At 42.7% G+C, this 23274-nt stretch overlaps 8 protein-coding genes across 13 annotated transcripts in view; 4 read left to right on the top strand and 4 right to left on the bottom strand.

The window, feature by feature from the left end:
- Window positions 1-470, top strand: part of LOC126557096 (serine/threonine-protein kinase Pak) — a 38154-nt gene extending 37684 nt beyond the window's left edge. For both annotated transcript variants that reach the window (XM_050212751.1, XM_050212750.1), the window contains exons 7-8: window positions 21-239; window positions 305-470. In XM_050212751.1, the coding sequence (XP_050068708.1) occupies window positions 21-239; window positions 305-388 (303 nt within the window). In that variant the 3' untranslated portion in view covers window positions 389-470. The remainder of the gene's footprint in view (window positions 1-20; window positions 240-304) is intronic.
- LOC126557178 (uncharacterized) overlaps window positions 1-20959 on the top strand; it is a 422959-nt gene extending 402000 nt beyond the window's left edge. Inside the window, exons 2-4 of the mRNA XM_050212861.1 lie at window positions 18455-18989; window positions 19070-20825; window positions 20904-20959. Coding sequence (XP_050068818.1) covers window positions 18492-18989; window positions 19070-20825; window positions 20904-20959 — 2310 coding nt within the window. The 5' untranslated portion in view covers window positions 18455-18491. The remainder of the gene's footprint in view (window positions 1-18454; window positions 18990-19069; window positions 20826-20903) is intronic.
- The window catches only part of LOC126557269 (ATP-dependent Clp protease ATP-binding subunit clpX-like, mitochondrial), a 399590-nt gene that overhangs the window by 164916 nt on the left and 211400 nt on the right, over window positions 1-23274 (bottom strand). The window lies entirely within an intron of this gene.
- LOC126559393 (60S ribosomal protein L32) overlaps window positions 1-23274 on the top strand; it is a 173357-nt gene that overhangs the window by 64201 nt on the left and 85882 nt on the right. The gene's annotated exons all lie outside the window — the stretch shown is intronic.
- The window catches only part of LOC126558330 (actin-related protein 1), a 309926-nt gene that overhangs the window by 241606 nt on the left and 45046 nt on the right, over window positions 1-23274 (top strand). The window lies entirely within an intron of this gene.
- Window positions 1-23274, bottom strand: part of LOC126559498 (cytochrome c oxidase assembly protein COX16 homolog, mitochondrial) — a 163800-nt gene that overhangs the window by 111001 nt on the left and 29525 nt on the right. The window lies entirely within an intron of this gene.
- LOC126556883 (structural maintenance of chromosomes protein 6) lies at window positions 5583-10377 on the bottom strand. The gene is made up of 6 exons (XM_050212427.1): window positions 10261-10377; window positions 9094-10181; window positions 7041-8522; window positions 6130-6331; window positions 5680-6041; window positions 5583-5607 (listed from the first exon to the last, which is right to left on the bottom strand). The coding sequence occupies exons 1-6, from the start codon at window positions 10375-10377 to the stop codon at window positions 5583-5585; spliced, it is 3276 nt and encodes a 1091-aa protein (XP_050068384.1).
- Window positions 11704-17660, bottom strand: LOC126559389 (methionine-R-sulfoxide reductase B1). 2 transcript variants are annotated; one of them, XM_050215540.1, is made up of 3 exons: window positions 17418-17660; window positions 14355-14657; window positions 11704-11903 (listed from the first exon to the last, which is right to left on the bottom strand). In XM_050215540.1, exons 1-3 carry the CDS (start codon window positions 17653-17655, stop codon window positions 11713-11715), a joined length of 732 nt encoding a protein of 243 aa, XP_050071497.1. In that variant the 5' UTR covers window positions 17656-17660; the 3' UTR covers window positions 11704-11712. The 2 variants fall into 2 exon arrangements, with proteins under 2 accessions (XP_050071497.1, XP_050071496.1); XM_050215539.1 differs by lacking the exon at window positions 17418-17660 and having other exon boundaries at window positions 11704-11870; window positions 14355-14634.

Raw genomic sequence — 23274 nt, 5'->3', positions numbered from 1 at the left:
CAATGCTTGTGCCGTTTTAGGTTGATCTCTGGTCGCTAGGCATTATGGCAATCGAAATGATTGAGGGAGAACCACCGTACCTTAATGAGAATCCGCTCCGCGCACTGTACTTGATTGCGACGCACGGTAAGCCGGAGATCAAGGAGAAGGAGAAGCTTAGTACCGTCTTTCAGGATTTCCTGGACCAGTGTCTCGAGGTGGACGTTGATCAGCGTGCCACGGCGTACGAACTGTTAAGGGTAAGTGTTTTGGTACCCTCTGTGTATGCACTAATCGGACTAAACTGCTCTGTCCCCGTCTGTAGCATCCCTTCCTGAAGCTGGCCCGACCACTCGCTAGCCTAACGCCACTCATCATGGCCGCGAAGGAAGCAACGAAGGGCCACTGAAAGCGGGAGGACGTCGTTCTACCATCGGCGGCCACCGTTGGGACCGACGTAACTGATGGACCCTCCTGCAGCCGTGCTGCTGATGCTGGTGGTACATTGGTGGTGGTTGGCGCCACCGACGTCATCAGCCCATCGTCACGAAACGGTAACAGCAACGACGACGACGACAGTGAGCCGAAACGTGATAATCCCAGTATGGCCAACGTACTGTTGCTGCCGTCCATCGATGATAACAACAGTTGCTAGTGGTTTGTTACAGAAAGCACCGCACTCTTGTGCAGTGCATAAGAAGAGGAAGGACACGACAAAGAGCGAGAAGGGAAGGGGAAGTATGGTGCACAGGCATGACTTGTGTGGACTGAAAGCAAAATAGCGTAAAGAGGAGGAGAGAATCGATCGAGCAAAGCTTGTAAATAGTTAAAATCAAACGGGAATGGTTTTCGTCGACGACAAAAATTCTGCAAACTACTTGGGACAAGCAGCTACACGTGGAAAACGCAAATAGGGGGTAAACAAAGTAAGCCCCCCCACAGCGGCGTAGTCAAAACCAATTACTTTTAGTTTGATGTACGAGGAAGCATTAAAACAAAAAGAAGACTAATATTTAATATGTAGAAGAATTACTGGCTAACCTAGAGGTAAACAGGAGCAAACAGAGAGAAAGGACACCCACACACACACACAACAATACAATAAAGAAGAGAAAATCGTAAGGCAAGAAAAAGCTAACAAATGTGTGAGAGTGAGTGGAAAAGTTGTAGCAAAAATATGAAATATTAAAACAACCATATACAACAATAATACAGTGGTTTTCTGTTGATAATGTAAAAGCATCAATGATTATGGTTAACACTCCCGATTAAATGAGGGATTAAGCTAGATGACATTGTAATGGCTTCAGAAAACATGGTATTTATATCTGTAGGGTGTGCACTTAGCCGCACGCTGCAAGGCAATGTACAATCTCATCTTATTACAATATCATGTGGTAACGTTACTATTTAACGAAATTGTTTACCAAGTCATATGGAGTGTTTATCATCGATCGATCGTTGATTTTACATTATCGACATAAAACCCTTGTAAGCAGCAGGACAGACAGACAGAGTGTTAATCCATTTACGGAGGAAGCGCATAGTGATAGTTTCGTATAGCTACGCAGCCCTTATAACGCTCCTAGCAGTCGGTAGAGGGCAATGCACAGTACAGCAGTTGGATTAGTTATAGCTGCCAGAGAACCACACTCAGAAGCGCTCTTCCCCTCTTTTTGCTTTCTAGAAGGGTCTCGGATATACAGTGAGTAGTTGTTGATAGTGTAACAAGTGTGAATATCACTAGTAAAAAATCACACACACACACTCATATACACCTAAATATACTAAAAGAAGAGGAGGAGACGAGCGTAAAGTGTGAAACGAAAAGTCAACCGTGTAGTAGTTGTGAATCATTGTATAGTGTAAATAAATAGTACAAAAGTAAAAACAACACAAAAGCATAACAAAAAATCGAAACTGGCTTAATACAACACAAACCGCAAGTAAAATAAAGAGAGAAAACAAAAACAAGAAACAAGTAAACACATAAAACGAATGGACAAATTGGGAAGAACAACAGAACGGTTCGGTTCGTTAACTAACAAAAAACAAAAGAAAATTGTTCCAAAAAATTAATAAAAAAAAAAAAGAATCGTTAAACAAACTGTTTGGGTAAGTGAAAATTTAAAACATTCATTATAAAGAAGAAAAAATCACACACAAAGAGAAGCAAAGCCCGCAACAAGACAGGTGAAAGAACATACAAACACACATCATACACAAATGCAAGTAAAGGAAGCAAATGAAGTGAAAAGTGCCTACTACAGTCAAAGGAGGAAAACTTAAAAGGACGCGCGCTAATTGGCGCCGTTTTTCTGTACCGTACTGAGTGTTCTCTCCCTTAACTACATACATCTGTCTATTTCCATCCTTTGTTTTGGTGTTAGTGTCTCTCATGGTTATGCACGTATGAATTATGCACACCACCACAAGCAATCAAGAAGGCGACGAAATGTAGTATTGTTTTTGGTGAATGTTCTTTAAAGCCTTTTACATTGAAAGCACTTTTCACAACGGCAGTAAAGCACGCAAAGTATTATAACAGATATATAATAGCCCAACACAAAAAAAGCATAATCGGGCGTTATTATTACAACTATCCTGTATTACTTAAAGTGAGAGCATATACTTTGGAAAGAGTTGACTGAGAAATTACGTTTTTTTTTTCCTTTTTTTAACATGCTTTTTTTCTCATGCGTTGATAGGTTTGTGTATTTTAATTTGGAATGAAAATAGGATTTTTTTTTATAGTGCTTAGCGTCGTACTTCCTCCCCCATTGCCTGAGCCATTGAGCGTCGTCTTCGCTTCACAATCATGTACAGTAAAACAACAAGAGAAGAATAAAACGGAAGCTGTGTGTAAAGTAGGGCTCTTATTTCATAATCTAACGATAAATTCTCCATACTATCGCTATCGTCTTTATTATAATTATTACTATCATTTACTCGATCGTGTGTGCGTGTTCGAGAGAGAAGAAGATGATTTGAAGTGATTGCGCTTTTCGGAGTTTTCGTCGTGAGGGTTTTTCTATAATTGCTCGACAATAAAGAGGAAGAGTTGGAAGAGATCTTTTGTCCGTTACTCTGCGTATAAGTAAAAGAAAAGTACTGTTCTCGTTCCCGCTTTTTTCCCCCGCCAACACTAACATAGACAAGAAAACGTAATTTAAAGCACGCACACATACACACACAGAATTCAGAAGAAAAGCAAACAAACACGCGATATGGCGATATAGTTTTCCAGCAGAAAGATAATGTATTATATCGTAACTACGAAAGCCACAAGAAAATCGTTATGAAACATGTGCAGGGCAGATAAAACGAAAGAGACAAAATATCAGGAATAAACAGAGTTTACAATAAGCAAAACAAAAACAGATAACACAAACTTACACAAAAAACCCCCCATTCGGAAACACCCAAAGTAAAAATATTATTTTAATAATATTTTTACTGTTCCGCTTTGTTAAAAGGGATCCTTAAAGCAGGAGTTTGCGAATGAACATGACAATGGTTTACGTTTTAAATTCTTTTTTTCTCCTGCTGTTTACAATTTCATTATCTTCTCATTATGTTTGTCTTTTTACGCTTCCCGATTTTAACAAAATTTACATTATCACACATGCTAGTCTTTTCATCAATTTGTGCAAAAATTGCCGCTTAAAAAGCCACATATAATACAGCAGTTTTTCCACAACAAAACAAAAAGTATTTATCTCTTCTACTTTCTCCCTTCCATCGCTTTTTCATTGAGAAGCATTGAGTCATCGTTCAATGCCCAAGTACTACAAGATAGAGAGAGAGAGAGAAACATTATATAAATGTATAATGATCGAAACTATTAACAAAAAATCCTGTTTCGTTTCACTGTAGTTTGAGTATATAATCCAATAAAAGACAAACCCTTACACATACACACAACCAGCTAAACAAACGTTCTGTTAAGAGATAATGAATGATATATGAACAAAAAAACAATGCATATACACACACTACTATATGGTTTATCAAAATAGCAAAAATGAACTATGGGTGCCGGGTGGTGTACCACTTGTAGGTTAGCCAGAGGGAAACAAAACTCACTAGAAATGGTGTACATTCACAAAACTATCTAAAACGAAAAACAAAATTCAAAACAAAAAAAATAGGCACCGATGCATTTGAAAACAAAAAAACGAATAAAATGGGTCTAAATTACAAAATAATTACACTTGCACACACACACCTGTATAATGATGTAACATTAAGACAAACAAATGAAGAAGAAAAAAATACAGCTAATAGGATAGAACGAATGAAAGCACAAGGAAATGGAACTTGGAAAAAGAGAAGACGAAAATAAAACAGAAAAAGAACAAAATGTACGAAGCGCTAGAGAGGAGCAATGGAGAAAGAGAGAATGCTATAAGGGAAATAAAGAAAATGATTTTATACAATATGCGCGCGCGTGTGTGTGTGATACTGTGTAACATCTACCACGCAGGATTTGTTGGAGGCAAATCGATCATCGGCTAAATCTTCACTCTACGGTAGGTCCTCCAGAAATGCTGGAAGCACCAGGTCCCTACGCATACCACCCCTGCCTGAGCCCGACTAGGAAGCAAAGTATCGGAAGACAATTGATAGAGAAGTTCTGTTACCTTGGTACGAACGTAACTAAGGGCAACAACGTAAGTAGCGAAGGCGCATTGTTCAGGAAAATCGTGCCTACTATGGGCTCCACAAACTCCTGCAATCGACAACATAAAACAATGCACGATATGTCGCACACTGATACGTCCATTAGTTCTCTACGGGTACGAATCCCGTACTCTGCTAACGGTGGCTGTTTATTATAAGGAGAAGTGAGATTTTAATGTGATTGAAGATAGAAAATCCTAATCATAACGAGTCTCGATATAATCTAAATCGAATGTGATCGAATGCCAATGCAATCCGATCGAATCCCAATGGAATCCGAATCGGATCGATGAATCCTAATCCCATTAGGACGCAATCCGATTCGAATCTTTCTAGGGATGAAATCTTCCAACTCCAGAATATATCAACACTACACTAGACACGATACCACGTTCTCATATGATATTACAATTGAAGCAATTAATTTCACAAACACCCGGTACTACCGCAGCTTTTATCTCTAGTGCTGCTCCTAACACCGCAAAACCCTGTCTGAGAATTTGGGATGCCAGAACCCAGATAATATTCCGGATATCCTCTCGTTTTCGGATCACGACTTAAGCGAAAGGCATTTTGGAGTCGGAATTATCAAGACATTCTACGGTTTGTTTTATTTCACGACCAGAAACAGTTACGGTTAACATCGGAGAACAAAACGATGGTTTAAAATAGCTTCAAACAAACTTCAGAACAAACTGGGACGAATATTCTAGCGACATACGATACTGAACATACGCTCTAGCGCTGACAACCAATAATTTAGTTTAAAAATGGTACGTGATGTCCTATTATTTACCTACAATAATTGCTTCCTGTATGGCATCAAGGATGAATGACGGCACCGCAAGAAACATATAGAAAGAGGAATACATACAAAAAGGCACAAACGACTCTGTTTCGTTCCCAAATATCGTTCAGCATCAGCATCGTTGCGGATCTTCCATTCTGAAATGCATAATTGGTGAAATTCAATTATAAGCTCGCTAAAATGACACCCAATTCACCAATTTTCCTTACCGATGAATAGTTAAGTGCGGCGTAGCCTTCACGTCGCTCATGTCCTGCGGCGTCAGGAAGCAAAACTGACGGTCCGGCTTTTTGCTCGCTTCGTTCAGCAGCAGGCGCGTTATCGTGTGCCGATTTACCTGATCAGTAAACACATCGTACTCGTCCAGAAAGAAGAACGGTGTGTCCACGCACGACCAGAGCGAAATCAAAAAGGCAACGGTCGCGTACGAGCGTTCACCACCGGACAGTGATTTGGTGGTCGATACTGCGTTCTGAATATTACTGTCCCGCGGTACAACCGAGAGGGCCAACTTGCACTGCTCCTGATCGAATCGTATCGAACCGACGTAGTTACGAATTTGCATTATTCTCTGTTCAAAATAGAAGAAAAAAATGGCAATTATATGCGCACATTAGTTGTAAAGAGAAAAGAGTAAAAAAGGGGTTCGCTTTTTTTACCATAAACTTATGCTTCACACGCAGGGACATGTGTGAGGTAAGCTGGCATAGGTAATTGAACCGCGACTTGCGTATGTCGTTCATCAGCATCGTTATATTGCGGAGTGCCGTCGAGTAGCGGATCACTTCGTCCCGTTCGCGTGTTTTGCTTTCCAGCTCCTCGAGCACGTCCTCGAGCTTCTCCTGCGTTGCGTTCACCTGTCTGTTGGAGGACAGGAAGAAAAAAGTACCAGAAATTTAGAGAAGCTTTCGCAAAACAGTATCCTAGCCTACACACACTACATTTTTTACCGAGCCTCGGCATTATAAGCACTAAGGTTGTTGACAAAAATTAAATCTCAGTAGACAGCCTCCGAAATCTCGGTAAGCCTTGATAGCCGCCAAGATCAGTTGCAGCAATGTGAGGGTTCGTCCATACGAGGTCTTTTTCTGTCGCTTAGCAACGCGTAGTTTGCTGCAGTAGAGCTTACATGCGTGAAGACTTTCGAGCATATCCATTAATTGTGCTTTTCCTACCGTGTAATTCGTGAAATGTATGGATATGAAGGATCCGAACATTGCACTGAAACAGTTTGATGACCAATAATGTTACAAAAAATCGTATTTGTGATTAATTTTACACTTTTGAATTTGAATAAACATTTTTGATGTGAAAATTAAATTAGATGTGCATGCTTGAATAAAAAATCCATGTGAGCTTCAACACGGATAAAGCAGTTTTCTAGCACAGTTTTGCAAAATTGAACTTGATTGACACCTGATACAGGTGTTAAAATTGCAAAATACACTACAATAAGCTACAATGTGTGGACGAACCCTTAAATGATGATGCTCGGCAAACATTGAATTGAAAATGTAAAAGCCGAGTAGTTTCAGTGATTTTTTAAAATCAATTTTAAATCTGTACCTACCTGATCCGCTTATCGGTCGAATGAATTTTTTTCTTCAATTGATCAACAGACTCGATCCGTTCCTGTTCGTCAGGCTGTGGCCGTGCACTCATCGCAAGCGCATCTTGCACGGCCTTCTCAACCGTCGCCTGTAGCTCCACCCGGGTCTGCTTGCGTTGGTGCATATTTTCGTTGGCACGATCCAGCGCATGCCGCTTCGCCTTGTGAGTTGTTTGCAGCTCGTGCCGTTTCTTGTGCTCCTCATCGACAAGATTTTGTATCCTGGTAATTTTCTCCTCAACCGCGCAGATGGCATTTTTCTTCTCCTGCACCTGTTCTTTGTGCTGCTGTACCGTGCGCCGGATGTCGTCCAGTTTCGCCTGTTCTTCTTGAATTCCGCGCTTTAGGTCGGCAACTAATGAACGGGATTTTTCGAGTTCCACTTTCAACGTAGCCTCCTCAATTTCACCTTCAAAATCAACGGTGGACAACTGTTGAAGCTGCTGTTCGTTTTCCTGAAGTTCTCGCTGAAGGTTTTGTCCGTGTTGCTGTTGTTGGTGTATGTTCCGCTCCAATTCCTGGAGCCGTTTAGTCACCTCTTCGTAGGCAGCTTTTAGCTCAAGCCCCTTACTCTGTAACATCTCTTTGCGCCGCTCGGTGTCACGCTTCAGCTCGTCCATGCTGACCTGTAGATAGCGCGGTGATTTCTTTTGCAACCCGTACGATCGATATTTTGGCTGTGGGAAAAACTCCGAGCACGGTTCCAAAACGATCACCTTGCTAAGGTTCTGAGGCACATTTTCAATCTCGCTCGTCAACTGGATCGCGGTGGCCTGCTGATCGGACACGAGTATAGTGTCGATCGCTGCACTGTCAATTAACCGATTCATGACAACTGCATCGTTCACCTTGATTAGGTTCATCAACAGATACGTCCCGTCCCGCTCCTGTACGCATCCCCGCCGTACATCGTACAGCTCTTTCACAAATCGTCCGGTAAAGATGGTTCGATTCTGCAGCTCGGGAAATTCCTTTTTTAGCAGTGCATCCAACGTACGCCAGTCTTCCTGCGTTGAGACGTAGAATGCCGACAGGCAGCCACCGAGTGCGGTTTCGACGATTCCGCGCCACCGGTTGTCCCGCACCTCAATGTACTGGCCTAGCGGACCGCGGGGTAGCTCGGAAAACTTCCCCTGCTGGTGTAGCTCTCGGATGCGTGCGTCCAGCGCGGGCATATTGGGCCCAAACACGGCCAGCTTGCTGCGCGGTGCGGACTTGAACTGTTCGAGCTGTGTCTCGATGCGAGACGTTTCGCTCTGTTTGCTCTTCCATTCGCATCTCTTGTCCTCTTGTTCCTCTTTCAGTATGGCCATCGTACTGTACATTGTATCCACCTCACGCTGGGCATTCGCAATCATCGACGTTAGCTCCTCGTTTCGTTCGGTGAGCAGCGCTTTTTCCGATTCAACTTGTTTCTTCTTTTGCTCCACCTGACTAAGGCCACTGTTGAAGGGATGATGAGAAAAAAAAGAATAATCAATGTTAAAAGGTGAGTACAAAGCGAAAGAGGGTAAATCAGCGAAAGGGCACGTACAAATTTGGCACGTAAAGTTAGAGTGTATAATCCGAAAAAAAATATAATAAAAAAAAAATATTGTAGTGCATTACTTTTCTATGACTCTTTAAAGAATGATTGTGAATGATTTAAATCTCTTTATCCACTCTTTTTTTCTGATTCAAATCATTAAAAAGATTGCTATTTTCATCTCTAGTCTCTAATCTATCTATTTTTTCTTGTTGTTGTGGGAACCAAACTAGTCTAGCGAATTCTTTTATGGGATGCACTAACGAAAACAAGAGAAATGCTTGTTGTTTCTCAGAAAGGGTCAGAAAGAAAGGTCCTTAAAAACTTTGGCCAACCGAAGCATAAATCCTAACACACACGCAAAACTTTCGACATAGTCAGGTCAAAATGTGTTGGAAGCGTTAATCTGCTGTCGAGGATCACACCGAGATCGCGAGCGAGCAACTTTGAAGTCGAATCCTATAGGATGTTTAGTTACTATTCACTTACTTATCGTCCCGTTGCAGCAAGTCTTGCTCGATTTGATTCATTTCGTCTTGCAGCCTTTTGATCTGTTCTGTGCCTTTTCGTATAATCCGTTCTACGGCAGCCTGTTTCTCCACCGCTTCCTGATGCATCGCACGGACCGAAGCGTACGCTTCCCTTAACGCCACGTGTTCCGTCTTTTTGCCCTCGATATCGGCCCGATGTCGCTGAATCATACGATCCGAATCGGTCACCAACGTTTCCCGATTTAATATCCGATGCTCCTGCTCCACGATCGATAATTGTAGCTTTTTCAACTCATCATCTACGGCCGCAAGCTGCTGCTCCTGATCGAACGCGACACGCCATGCTAAATGTGCATGCAGTTCGCTCATCAGTTTGTTCAAGCTGCCGGCCGATTCAAGATTGGTCTGCTTTTCCTCCAGCTCCTCAATCTCTCTGCTCAGATACTGTAGGCTTTTCTCTTTCATAGCCAGCACGTTGCGAGCCTGTTTGGCAATCGTCGCACAATCGTTCAGCTTCTGCTTGATGCTATCGATCTGGGTCGCTTTCGCGAAGAAGGTGTACTGTTTGCTTTCGTCCGAATCTTTCAAAAGCGAACGGGCTAAATCTTGGTTCAGCACGCAGATTGGATTATCTACCTGGATGTTGAACGCGTGCAGCACCTTGAGCAGCTCAGACCGGCTCGTCGACACAACCTGACCGTGCTCGTTCTTCAGCTTGTACGTTCCACCTCCGGACGCAGATAATGTGCGCTCACAAATGATGCGCCTTCCGTACCGTTCCCCTTCGTACGCGTCAAAACAGGTATTTTCGAGATGGATCTCGATCACGGCCTGCGATTCGCCGTGTTTAATTAAATCCTTCAAACTGTTGCACCGGTTCGTTTGGCCTGCGTTGCAACCGAGTCCGATCGTAACCGCGGCCAGTATGGCACTTTTCCCACTGCCATTCTTACCGACCAATAGATTAGCGCGCTTGTTAAACACTACCTCTAAATGCCGATGGCACATGAAATTTTTCAACACCATCTTCAGCACCTTGCCATTGCGTACCATCTCCGGTTGTTCCGGTTGAGTGCTGGCAATCGTCTACAGTACAAAACGAATGAATTCCAGTAAAAAAGTGCACAATGTGGAAAGGGAAACAATGTGGAAATACAAAACTTACGTTGCCTTCCGTCGTTGAGTGGTTGTTATTGCCATCATCTGCCCGATGCCGCTTGGCCTGCGATGATTTTTGGGCAGAATCGTTCGGTAAGTGTGTTCTTTTCCGTGTTTCGTTCATGGCGGTGCAGTTAACAGATACAGAGCGAAACAATCACACTGAATTCACGAATAAACACGACTAGTAAACAGCGTAAGCCCGCCAGAGACGCGAACACGGCACCGCCGAATCCGTTGTTTGAATCAAAGTGTATGGAAGGAAGGCTGCATCATTACCTTTTGACGTCAAACTGACACAAACAACTTTGACAGTTTCGATCAACATCAAATGACAGCACATCATCGGAGTTTCAAAAGAGCTGATGCATTTAGCGATGGGTCAAGTAGCGAGTGGAGCTTTCCGAGACTAGCAACCGATACACCGGCTCCAGGGAATACACTAACGGTTTTTTGTATAATAAATATGTTTCAGCACTATTTGTGCCTCGTGATCGTTGGGGTAAAAGACCTGGGTTTGGAGAACCGTGCAGAAAAACAAGGGAAAACGTGCAATACAACCTTTCCTGGACTTAAGAAAATTCAACCCGTTCCTGTGATGAAAACCTACAACAAGTGGTTGAAAACGCTATGGGAGACAAGTCCAGATATCGAATATATATCTGAAGAAGAGATAAAGGAAGGATTAGCGAGGCAAACGATGACGAAAGTTAGAATGATGAAAAGATAGGTGAAAATAATAGAACAAACCTAAGTCAGGGCCGCAGTTACTTATGCACGCTGTGGATTCACAGCAAATAAGCCATCTTAACTTTGCAGTCTTCGAACTCTTTAAAAATTTAGCTATTTTTATTCTTAAAATAAAAAAAAAACGCTGATGTGTGTTTGGTCTGATATTGTTTTTAAATAATCAGCTGTTTTATTATTACTCGGAAAAGTTAGTTTTTACGATCTTGTTGCACACACACACATACATTTTTACCCTTTCGAGTTCACATTTACGCGTCCATTCATTCGTATCTTATTTTTTACAATCTTTATTGCAATAGGAAGCATGCAGCTTATGACTCTTGTATCGATCGAGAAAATCAAGCATAAGTTTTACGTTTTGATTAGAAAAGAAAACATCTGTACCTCCTTCCAGATAAATAATGGACAAACAGTTTGTGGCGCCCTTCAAGCGCAGGACGCCGCTAAAATTAACCCATAGGTCTAACTTCCATCAATAAATAGGCACCACTCGCTGCTTCACCTGCATTTCACTCCGGGCGACATTGAAGAACGATCTTCGTAGCCCCCTTCGTCTCTCTCAGCTTCTGGCACATAATGCGTTGCGTCGGGATTACTCCCTTCTTCGGTGCTTACATTCTGCGCTCCTCTATGACACGAGTCTCATCAAGGAAACTATTCCCGTAAAACATCCCCTGTCTGGCCACCTTCTGGAACACATCCGAGTTGCTTAGCTCGAACCACCTTTGCGTTCTGTACCGGCAGCCATAAATTCGATCGCAGCCGAATTGATGCAGTAACGTTTGCGGGTCGGTGGTGGACCATCCTCAAACACGTGGCCCATGTGTGCAGCGCATTTCGAGCATCGTACCTCCGTTCGCACGCGGCCTGGTTGTGTGATCAACAATAGGATATTACCCCCTTTTTAGTGGTAGTGTTTTGTGTGTTGGTGATGATGATGGATAGGGAATGTGGACGCAATAATGGTGGAGTATTTTTTCCCACCAGCCAATAATTATTGGTTAAAGGATACGATAGGTGGCGGTGTTGGTGGAAGTGATATTCGTTTAGTTACAAAAAATAATATAGGAACCGACCAGGATCAAGGTATTTTCACATTTCGCATTTTTTTAAATGAAGGAAATTTAAACAACACAATGAACATATACGGGGGAAAGAATATAAAACAAATAAAAGACAAATAATTTAATTATAATACCCAAAGGAAAGAAATTAGCAGTTAATAAATCGAGAGAAAAAAATGAATTTAAAAACAGGACAAAAACAAAAAAGACAGTAACAAATGTGAATTTAAAGAAATGATGATAAACCCCAATTAAACCGAGAAACAAGAAGAACCGATCAAATGAATGTTTTTTTTTGTGGATGTGTGTTTATGAAATAATGGTGTTCAGTTTAGTTGCACAATTCACGCAATGGAATTGTTTCATCCAAATGTGTGACCAAATCGCAAAAGTAGAACCAGTTACCAAATTTATTTTTTAGCAAATCGCATATGAATAGTGGACATTGTTGTTGAGAACCATGTAGTGGAGAATGATCGATTGCGGAAGTAAAAGTACGAGGTATATAAAGAGAAAGAGATAAAAAAGAAGAGAAGAGAGAACAAACATACTATTAGAACCATCACCATCTCCGTAGGAATCTTTTCTGTAGACGAGAAAAGGGCAGTTTGGAACGAACGTAATGGCTAAAGCGTGCGCTAACAAGAAGCAAAATAATTTGTAAAACACCTTCAAATACACCTTTAATATAAAATGGCGAGAAACAAAGAAAAAAACAAAGACCAACAAATGTAATAGCAAGCAATGCTGTAAAAGCGAGAAACTATTTGCAAATATACGCAATAAAACATGAGTAACAAATAAAAACTATCCTTTTTAGTTGAACACAATCGAACACAAGATGGTAGGTGCCGAAAATAGCGCATTGATAACATACCGAAACCGAATAGCAACCGAATAGAAGAGTACATCAATCATCAATCAAAAAACCTTAATCTAGACACTTAAATGGCCGCATATAAAACCAAAACCCGGAGCGCAAAATCGAATAACTCTGTTACGAAAAGCGTAAAACCGAGCGCGAATTCTCTCTTCCATTATCTTCCGTTCAATGTGTGCCTGTGATATCATTATTGATTGGTGAGTTTTGAATTCATTCAGGAGGTCATCTCATCTCTTAGCAGCTGACAGCCTATCAATTTGCTGTTTAGCGTAGCTTTGGTATAGTTAAAATTAACCATTTAGCCAAATATAACATGTACATGTGAGTGTGATGTGTGTAAAGATTGCAAAAAAAACACATTAATTTAGTGATTAAAGAACATAAAAAATGAGGTTATTAGACGTAAAACATGAATAGGATCAGGATGTCGTACGGAAAGAGGTTTTTTTTTTGTAACAAAAAACGAATATCCACTGTCCCCACTGTACATTTGACTGGCATTTCTATAAATCCCAACCTAATAAACCCATTGAATTTGAGATTAGTTAGGTATTCGCGATACAATGGGAGAAATTTGTGGTTGTAAATTAATTTTGCGTTTTTTTAGTAAATTAAAACTTTATTGAGTACGTACATCGAGTGCACATTGAAGCGAAATATGAACACTTTGGAAACGAGTAGTTATAGTTCTTTGTAAAGCTATGTTATGCACTGTAATTTTCACTATTCCCGGAACTATTTTCCATAGTTCAGCTATCGTTTTAATGTTTTGTTATCTGTCTCCAAAGTGTTCATGTTATTGATGGAGGTACTGTGCATAAAAAATTATTGCAAGTTAATTATTTGGAGAGTATTATTACAAAGAGTTAACGCAGTTCAAATTAGTCCATCAATCTCGTGAAGATTACTTCTTTTGCCAGATAAATCACAATGAATTATTGAACGTAAACTATTGAACCAGGTTTGCACTATCGTTCGTAGTAAGATAGAGATTTGTTAATCACAGATAAAGGATTAGATTGATAGCATTGGTTTTTATTTTCTGAGAAAAATAAACAAATACAAACGAATAATAAAGATTCAAAATTGAAAAACAAAAAAGATACAAAAATCCAAAGTACAAACCATGCCATTTTAAACATACAGAATGAGTCCTAACATAGGGGGAAAACACTTAAGTTAATATCTTTTGTGTTTTGTCGCAAGCATTCAGGAACGCGATAACTAGACTTCGTAAATTATTAAAGTCAAAATCTACTTTACACTATAAAAAGAGAAAATAACAAAACACCAATTCAAACCAATACAGCTCGCATAGCACAGCCGGCAAAATTCATTAGCAAACCTAAAACGGTCCCGCCTGGTACGCAGGACGCGGGCACGCACCCCATACGTATTACTTACCCGGAATGCTGGGATCTTTGTGCAGTGTCACCTTGCCCTGATCGAGCACATCGTTGAATGCTGGCCACCCGCACCCAGAATCGTATTTCGTTTCCGAGCTAAACAGTTCCTGGCTGCAAACGACACAGATGTACGTTCCCTTTTCGTAGAACTTGTTGTACTTCCCGGTGAAGGGTCGTTCAGTACCGGCCTCCTGCGTCACGTGGTACTGCAGGGGTGTTAGCTTGGCGACCAGTTCATCTTTCTTCTCCATTGTCAGTGGATCGGTTGACGGATGATCCGCCTCGCTATTGGAAGATTTTTCTTGAAAATAGCAACAACAGAACGAATTAATGGGAATAAAGTTATTGAACAGGAAAGAAAGAATCGATATCGATAAATTGTGTTTGCCTTTTAGCGGAGAAGAAATAGCAAACCCCAAACACACACGAGTGGGAAGAAAAACAATGCAAAAATATGGTCATGGTCAATGGAGCATCAGCAGCATGGTGCAGACAACCGGTGCAACATCGATTGCAACTCGATCAAGGTTAGGTTCAGCCGGAACTAAATGCAGTAAGTCTTGTTTCTTTTTTAGCGTTGTATTAGCTTCAGGTATGGAGTCGTAGACCGATGCTAGACCTCAATGTTCCAAGCCATTGCTTAACACGTGTGTGAGAAACCCCCCAATACACAATCTTGGATAAAAATTAGTTCAGCAATAGACACCCTGGCGTCATGATCACATGATGATACCGAGGTAATCGCAATTTTAACGCATGGATTTGGTGTTTTAACATCACCACTTAGCATTATTCTACTCATTCGCTTATCTATTTGACGTCATTCTTTACTATCTCTGTACTAGATGGCCCGCTTCGAGATGCTAGAAGTTAGATTTATCAATTAAATAGTAACGTACCCCTCTCATGGGCGCTATTAGCTAGTATGCATCCTATACAAAATATTCATTGTTTCTCGCTCCTACCACCCAGCTCTCCTTAGTGGCTCATCCAACATTTGTCCACTGCCATTTTTTTTTATTGGAACTGAAGCCCAACCCTACTATGAGCGATCGATGATACGCACCCTCGATTGACCGGCCGTTAATCGGTCATAGCCTCAATTTTTAGAAGCACAGCACAGTATTATCTTTTTCTCGCTTCTTGCCACCCCCGTCCACGCACTACTTGGAGCATAGGGGTGTGCTGCATGGCAAGCATATAATGTTCTAGTCAGATAACTTTCGATGGCTTCATTTGTCGCTCCAATAAAACAATGGTAGATTTTTTCTACCAAGCACCTGTATCATCTAGTCTTCAATGATCTAAGCTCGCTCTATTGATTTTTCTTCTTGTCTCCACTAAAATTAAACTGGTAATCGGTCCTCCACAACAAACATACAGGTTCCATTCCTGTGCTACTAGATCACTTTTTTTAATGCAAAAAAATTCGAACCCTGTATGTTAAGTGCAGTTACAAATGGGATAACAATTGCTCCCAACGGAATGGGCAGACGAGTCCACAACCATAACACACATGGGTCTTCACATACTAACCCTGAACGGAACGTACGAAACCGGGTGGTGCAGTTTGTATACGCATCGATCATGCATGAAATGCATCACAGTAACCAATAAGCGCCACCTGTAAATAGCCGAAAAACAACAAACGGCATTTTTCCCTTCGGTGTATGCGATCAGCAGACGCAAGGGTGAGATTCTTGCACACTTTCCTGCACGACTCGTCATCCTCTTTCCTGCGGTCAATGCAAAGCTATTTTTAGCAGGTCGAACCGAGATATTACTTTCGACACACTCTTCGCGCTGCTCAGAACGAAGGAAACGCTACTAGTTTTGATGGTCAAATGATTTTCAAACACATTGACAATGACAACGTTCAGTTTTCAAATCATCTAGCTTACTAAATAGTGAGCCCGTTTCGAACCACACGACAATGAGACAATTATGGGTACGTTTCGCGATGAACACAATTATCACTTTATATGGACGTACCAAGTTCGGTCGGGAACTGGAGACACAACTTTCCGAACAACAGTTGCTTGACCACCGACCGTCGTCGGAGGCTACTAGATCAAACGTGTAAGCTAGACTGATGGTGAACCACGATGGAGAGTGCGCGTCTGTTCATATACTGCGCGCGACGAGTGGAACGTGCGAATGCGCATCGACTGATCATAAGTTAAAACAGCCGTCGGGGACGAACGAGCATGGTCAATCGTGGCGCACCCTCATAGTGCAGTGTTGTAGAACCGTATAAACAATCTAAACAGACACATGTGAAGCTAATAAAAAGGATTACTACTGATGAAAGGATTAGATTAGGACAGTGATCGGCAAATTTCGGTCACTGTCAATGTTATTCTGTTTCAAAAATCCATCTTCCTGTAGAACGTTTTAATCGGAAGTCGCTTGAACTCGCTGCTGGGTGCTGATTCTGATGTTCCGCACCATGGCATCCTATTGATTTCTACGATCGTATAAGGGAAATTTGATATCATGCTTTTGTCCACAATATTAAGGATATTGTAAAAGGCTCCAACACTAAGCTTTTTGGCCCTAACTGCTCAAAATCAACAGATAACACATATATTCTCTGAACCTAGCAGACATGATGCAAAAGGATCGTAAGACTATTGGGTCATAGAATGAATAATTATTTTTTGTATAACTATTGTTAGTATTCCTGTGAAATTCCAATAATATGCCTACATTCATGTTGATGAAAAGAACCTTTTTTGTGGAAATCGTATTATTCTCGCTCAAGGTTTGCCAACTCTGGACTTCTTTATCTCAATCCGGCTGCGGAAGCACCTGTTTGTAGATGTGCTCATATGACCAAGCGCCACTGATGACGCTGAAATGAGAAGTATTTTTTGCTCAGTCATCAAACAAGCGCTATTTTCAACAGGTGTTCAAAATGATCCATGCTTGAAGATGTTTATCAAAAAACGAACCATCCCTTTCTTTGTGTAAAAAGGACCTTAAGATTGGCTGCTACTCCAATTACAGCATGGAAAATGCGCTGTACCAAATTTCACCATGTCACGAAACACGGACCTACCTCGTTTAGAGTTCCACACTAAGCTCCTCGATAGAACACTGCCACTAGAACCCATCACTAAACTTCCACATCCAACAGCGCTACGTTCAAGCTTGATCCGAACCACGTAACCACCTGCCACAATTGCCAGACTCGAGAAATGTCCCGCACCGTTTACTTTCGCTTTACGCACAAACTCCCGAAGAAGAAGCGCAGTGGCAGCCGCACGGTATCTTCCGGAACTAATAATTCCAATCATTTGTACGCAACACAACGTTTGGGGACAAACAGCCACACAGTAGCGGAGTGGAGCAAATACTTTCTCCGCAAAACAGAAACAGAAAGAGTTTAGTGAAGGAAAAACTAACGGCGTGATATAACAGACAACCCTTCAATCGAAAGCCGGTCGAGATGTTGGGTGTCTGTGTGTGTGTTGATAAACAAACGCGCGAATGAAGAAGGAACGCATACACAATTTGCCTCCTTCGATCGGATGCAGCACTACAGCGCGCCACTGACAGCCATTCACAATAAAAAAAAACAATAAAGGTCATCCAAGCAAAGGACGAACACCGCTTACTTACCTTGCTACTTTTACGCACAGATGCGAGAAGTTTTTTTCTAGATGACCATGAATCTAATGCACTACACAACACTCAGGAAACTAAATGTTAAAAAACTACTACCAAAGTTCAAGATTTCCGGCGAAAAAATTGCCGAGTGCTCCAGAGCTGGCTGTGGCAGATATTTTGACAGCAATCAATAGATGAACGGCGGGCGGGGGAGGGGGGTTCGCGGTGACAGCTCCAAGTGACATTTGCCATACGCGTTCAACAATTTACAACATCACAAACAAACAAGCGGAAAAGAAAACGAAGAGAGAAGGCTAATTAGCAAAACCGTTCTCTTCGTGTGTTGTTTCGATAGAATTGTGGTGCGTCCTATTATCAGTGATGATGATAATTAGCGTCTCCTCATGAAGCAGAGTGCCACAGGAGAGAAAGCTAGTATTTGCTAATCTTTGTTTACAATACAGCACACCAGCAGTAGTATAGAAGAAGCGACGGATCCGCAACACCAGGAACATCCGCAATAATGGTGGCACGTGCGGGGCGCAGCCGTTTCTTTGCCTGCCTTGGGCTGCTGATACTAATGGTAGGCTTCGTCACCATGTTCCACAACTCCCAGCAACAGCTAGACGAGTTGCGGCAGCTAGGATTACGGTGCGAGCAGCAACAGAAATCGGTTCAGGCTCAGATGGAAGTGATCGTCGATCAGAAGCTACGGCTGGAGAACTCACTCGAATCGGAACGCATGATAAACGAAGCCAATCGAAAGGAACTGAAGCAAAAGGCAAAGGAAGAACAGGAAGAGCACAGCAAATCTTCGATGGAAGCCAACATTCGGTACGCTTCCCTGCAGCAACAGTGCAACCTGGTCAAGAGCCAGCTCGGTGATCTGACGGAAGAGTGCAGCCGCAGTAAGAAACAGCAGTCAGAGGAGATTAATTCGCTACGGCTGAAGGTTTCGGAGCTGCAGGGAAAGGTACAACGGTACAAACAGGAGTCAGCCAACGATGCAGAACATTTGAAGGTGAAGCTTCCACGTTTCGTCCTCGTAAGAGGTGTAAAACATCAATTGAATTGTTTAAATTGCTTTGGGTTTTTTTTCAGGCACAAATTGTACAACTTAAGAGTGATAAGCTCAACCTGGAGGCAACCTTACGCCGGCAGCTCAGCGAGAAAGATCATGTGATCGAGAAGATGCGTGATCTGGCGACGAAAATGGAGAAAGAAAATGCACAATACCTCGAGAACTGCAAGCTACCGGTGGGCCAGGTTCCACAGCAACATCACCGCTATCGAGACGTCCTGGAAGCACTATCCAAGGATGCGGCAGCAAATGCACATCCAGCGGTGCACCACAATTTCAACGAGCAGTTATCCGTGAGTGATAATTTGTACCGCATACCGGTAGCATTAAAAGCGCGCCACTTTGCTGCTAGCCCGGTCAACCTATGGGGGGCTAGCTCTACCACGGTATCTATCGGTCTATTGCCCTCAACCTCCATTCCTTCCTCTTACGCTACTAACATCAAACAGTCCGGCGGTATGGATGTGCCGCAGGCATCTGAAGAACAAGAAACGCGCGTCATTGCGAACCCGTTCGAGGCCGTACCCCGTGTCGACCCGGAAGCGGTGCCGATCCGGACGCGAACTAACCCCGCGGATGGTTCTCCGTTACATCCGGCACTCGATGGTGGTATCATTAATTCTGTGGAAAATTTTCAGATCATTCCCAAACCGCTCCCGGCGGTTGCCGCTCCGGAAGGTGCACAGGCCAACAACGTGCTCCAGGAACCACACCTGATGAAGACTTCCACGTCCGTCTCGACCAGCGAGAAGCGATCTGCATCGGATCGTAATCTGCAGCTTCCAATTTTGGCCGCACCGACCGTAATGCCCGGTCCATCGCTAGAGCACTCCAGCAAGCGTAACCACAAAGGCGAGGATGGAGGTGGAGGAACGCTCTCGGCGAGCAGCGGCAAAAGCAGCAGCAGCACAACTACTTCCACCACTACTAACGCATCGATAAGAAAGGCGGCCGGTGCAGCACCCAACCGCTCAGTAGGATCAGCGGCACGAAAAACTCTAAGCAATCGGCACACGAAACAGGTCCCAGTTGGAATCGTACCATTCCCCGACATCATGCCAGACCTGGAGCAAAACATTAGCGAAAACATCCTCGACAATCGATACGCAAATGTGGCCGCCGCCGCTGCTGCTTCGGGAGGATTGACGGGAGGGGCTCATGCCGCTGGAGGGGATCCCGCCAGTTCTAAAAAAGGGGCCGTTGATAAGCAGCGACGACATGGTGGAGCCGATTTGAACTTTCTTCACGGGGGTGGAAATAATCCAGCGGATGACAATGGTGCACACGAGGTACATGATATGGAACAGCGCCTCCTAAAACATCCGCCTGGTGGAGGGTTAGGGTCACTGGACGGTGAGCGTAGGGTGGTGGATGCTAGAGGTCCCGTTGCAGCCGTCGACGATGATCAACTAGGCATGGGTAACGAGAACAACCTGAATGCGGCCGAGGAGGATACGAATCTGTACGATAACGGAAACGATGGCGGGCTTGGTAACAAGTCACCACCGTTTGGCGGTGACCATCAGCAACACCATCTCGATTACAATGATGTGATGGTGCCGGGGCACGGTATCGGTCTGCAGCATATCGGCTCAAAGCGGCGCGATGGGGCCCCTGGCGGCGGCGGTGGCATTGACAGCAAGGGCGTCATCATAGATCGGTTGGGCGATAAGCTTATCAACGAAATTGCCCACGATCACGGTAAGGAAGGAGATAATTATCCGAACGAGATGGAAGATCTGCATCTAGTCGGAAACGAAGCCGAAGAAGAGGATGGTAAGATTGGACGCGTTATGTTTGTCCCGATAAAAGCCTAGCTATTGTTCCGCTTTTTTCCCTACCCTTTCCTTTCAGTGAGTGATTACGATGATCCAACGGCACTGAAACAAGGACATGCCGAACGCAACTAGGCAGATGTGTCCAATGCCACCCTGCGTTGGCCAAACCATCCTCAGCAAAACAAATGACTGACAACACGTGAGCGTTTTTTGGGGTGAGTTGCTGACTGGACTGAGCCTGCTGAGCACAATAAGCAGGCAAGTGAGATTTAGGACAAATATTAGGCAGAATTATGATGGTATAATTCTCATCCCTCATGTATCAGGCAAATCGATTTTTGTTTTGTCAATAGCGACTCAGGATAGCAAATCCAATAACGAGTTTATAAACAGTAGCTTTTCAATTTTTCATTTTTTTTTTTGTACTTGTTAAATGCTTGCACCTGCATACAGACGTATTTGCTTCCTTCTCGTCCTGGCGGGCGTCTTTTGACGGGCAGCATCAGTTGGCCGCTTCACTCTGAGAAAACAATCAACCCTTACCATACACGTCTCTTATCGATCGGATCTCTCTATAACTTTCTTTATGTTGATTCTATATTTTATAAGCGTTCCTGTCCTGTTTTCGCGTCTCCCTGTTATCCATAACTGTTGATTTTGTAATCCTGTTATCTATGCTAGTGTCTCCAACAAATGCCATATTTGTTACTTTAATTTATTTTTTAAACAAAGCTTACAAATCATCCCTCTCGATGGTATCTCCTATTACTTATCTGTGCTAAAACGTTATTGGAACTTTGATACTCAATCACACTATCAGAAAAAATGACACAAAAAATGTTACTTAAGTCTTCGTGTATAGAAGACATCGATCACACATGGGTGAGAAAAAAAGCGCAAAAGAAAAATACACCCGAAGAAACTATACTTCAATTGTACCGTTTACGAAACATCAGCTAAAAACACTATAATTAATAAGCAAAATCATTTGGTTTAGCGTGTAATTATGTAGCAAGTCGAATCGAAATATGTATATTGAGCGATCAGAGAGGGGTGTTTTTTCAGCCCACACTGGAGCCGTGGGTGCAACAAGCAAAGCACAAACCACGACGTGTTTCCGTTTTAATCAGGCGAATTTCTGGTTTAGGGAGAATTATTAGCACAGCGTAGTTTGTAAGATAGAAAACGCAAGTATATGGTATGTATATGCTAATTGAAATCGTACTCGGGCGAGAAACAAAAATGAAGGTAATAAAAATGTATTCCTTACAAAAATTCTTACATGATTTTGTTCCGAAAAAAGTTCCACGATTGTGTAGAATTTATCCCGGAAAGTTAGAAAACATATTAATGTTCCAATAATACCAAGGGTGTATAACTACTCACTATGTCTCTGATTTATGCTGATCATTCAACCCCATTGAACCGTTGATACCAGTTATAGATGGTAGGAGGTATCGAAGCGTTATCGTTATGTTTCTTCCCTCGCGATTATCAAACGCGCCTTGCCATCGTATGGAATGAACGTAAACAAACAACGTGTCTGTGCACGTGGGTATCCGCTGTATGACGGCGTGCTTCAAAGGGAAGGCATCGTACTTTTCTCTCTTTCTCTCTCCCGCCCTTTGCAACGCGCATTGCATTTTCTCCCCGCACCCACACATCGAACTGTCAAACGCGGGGTTGTGGTGTGTCGTCGAACATCGCGAGTAACTAATTCCGAACGATCGTCAACACCATCATCATCATCAGCTGATGCGAGGGAGGAGGTCCATTCGGTGTACATTTTATCGCAGGCTCTGGAACAGGACGACCAAGCCGGAACGTTAGGCATCGTCATATTGTTTTCAATTGCAACAGACGAGTGCACGACCATTCGTCCAGCATTATCCAACGGTGCTAGTGGTGCAGACAGTTCCTTCCCGTTAAAGTTTGTGAACATTCAGAAGCAGGAATTAACGTACTCGGTGCAATCTTCTTCGATTGGACGACAGTCTAAGGGCGCCGTACCGGTGTGCCGAAGTTACACTGCAGAAAAAGGCAGGCATACCGTTCCTTCCTGTACATGATTGGAATTTCTTGCATTCTTCGATTGTGTGGTAAGCAATCTAAAAAAACCTGTATTTTTTGTCTTTTATTTTCTTGTTTTGTTCCACCACTTTAAGTCGGCATTGTCCTCTAATCGGCTACGGTCTCACCTGCAACAATGTAACAAACAACCCGATGATAAGGGCTGCTTAGGTACTTTCATCTTTGTACCGTTCTCCCTCTCAACGCCTGCTATCATTGACTTCACAACTTTCAGAAGAAACAGGCAAAAGTAGATCAAAGCATCCGTTGCATTAACATCGATTAGCACATTAGCTGCACAAATACATCGTAGAACGCAACATCATGCAACAGATGATGCATAATAAATGTCTGCATATACGTCGCTATTTGACAAA

Source organism: Anopheles maculipalpis, chromosome 2RL (assembly GCF_943734695.1).
Source record: "Anopheles maculipalpis chromosome 2RL, idAnoMacuDA_375_x, whole genome shotgun sequence".
Lineage (NCBI taxonomy): Eukaryota > Metazoa > Arthropoda > Insecta > Diptera > Culicidae > Anopheles > Anopheles maculipalpis.
This window is presented reverse-complemented; position numbering and strand designations above follow the sequence as displayed.

What these genes read in the sequence shown, in the direction of transcription:
- LOC126559389 (XM_050215540.1), bottom strand. Translation starts at nt 17,655, where the DNA reads ATGATTGGAATTATTAGTTCCGGAAGATACCGTGCGGCTGCCACTGCG. An exon ending in AGTGTGGAACTCTAAACGAG is followed by an intron (nt 14,658 to 17,417) that starts GTAGGTCCGTGT and finishes GCTATTTTCAAG; the next exon opens with AAAAATCTTCCAATAGCGAG. An exon ending in CAAAGATCCCAGCATTCCGG is followed by an intron (nt 11,904 to 14,354) that starts GTAAGTAATACG and finishes ACCACTAAAAAG; the next exon opens with GGGGTAATATCCTATTGTTG.
- LOC126556883 (XM_050212427.1), bottom strand. Translation starts at nt 10,377, where the DNA reads ATGAACGAAACACGGAAAAGAACACACTTACCGAACGATTCTGCCCAA. An exon ending in ACTCAACGACGGAAGGCAAC is followed by an intron (nt 10,182 to 10,260) that starts GTAAGTTTTGTA and finishes TTTGTACTGTAG; the next exon opens with ACGATTGCCAGCACTCAACC. An exon ending in TTGCTGCAACGGGACGATAA is followed by an intron (nt 8,523 to 9,093) that starts GTAAGTGAATAG and finishes TCCCTTCAACAG; the next exon opens with TGGCCTTAGTCAGGTGGAGC.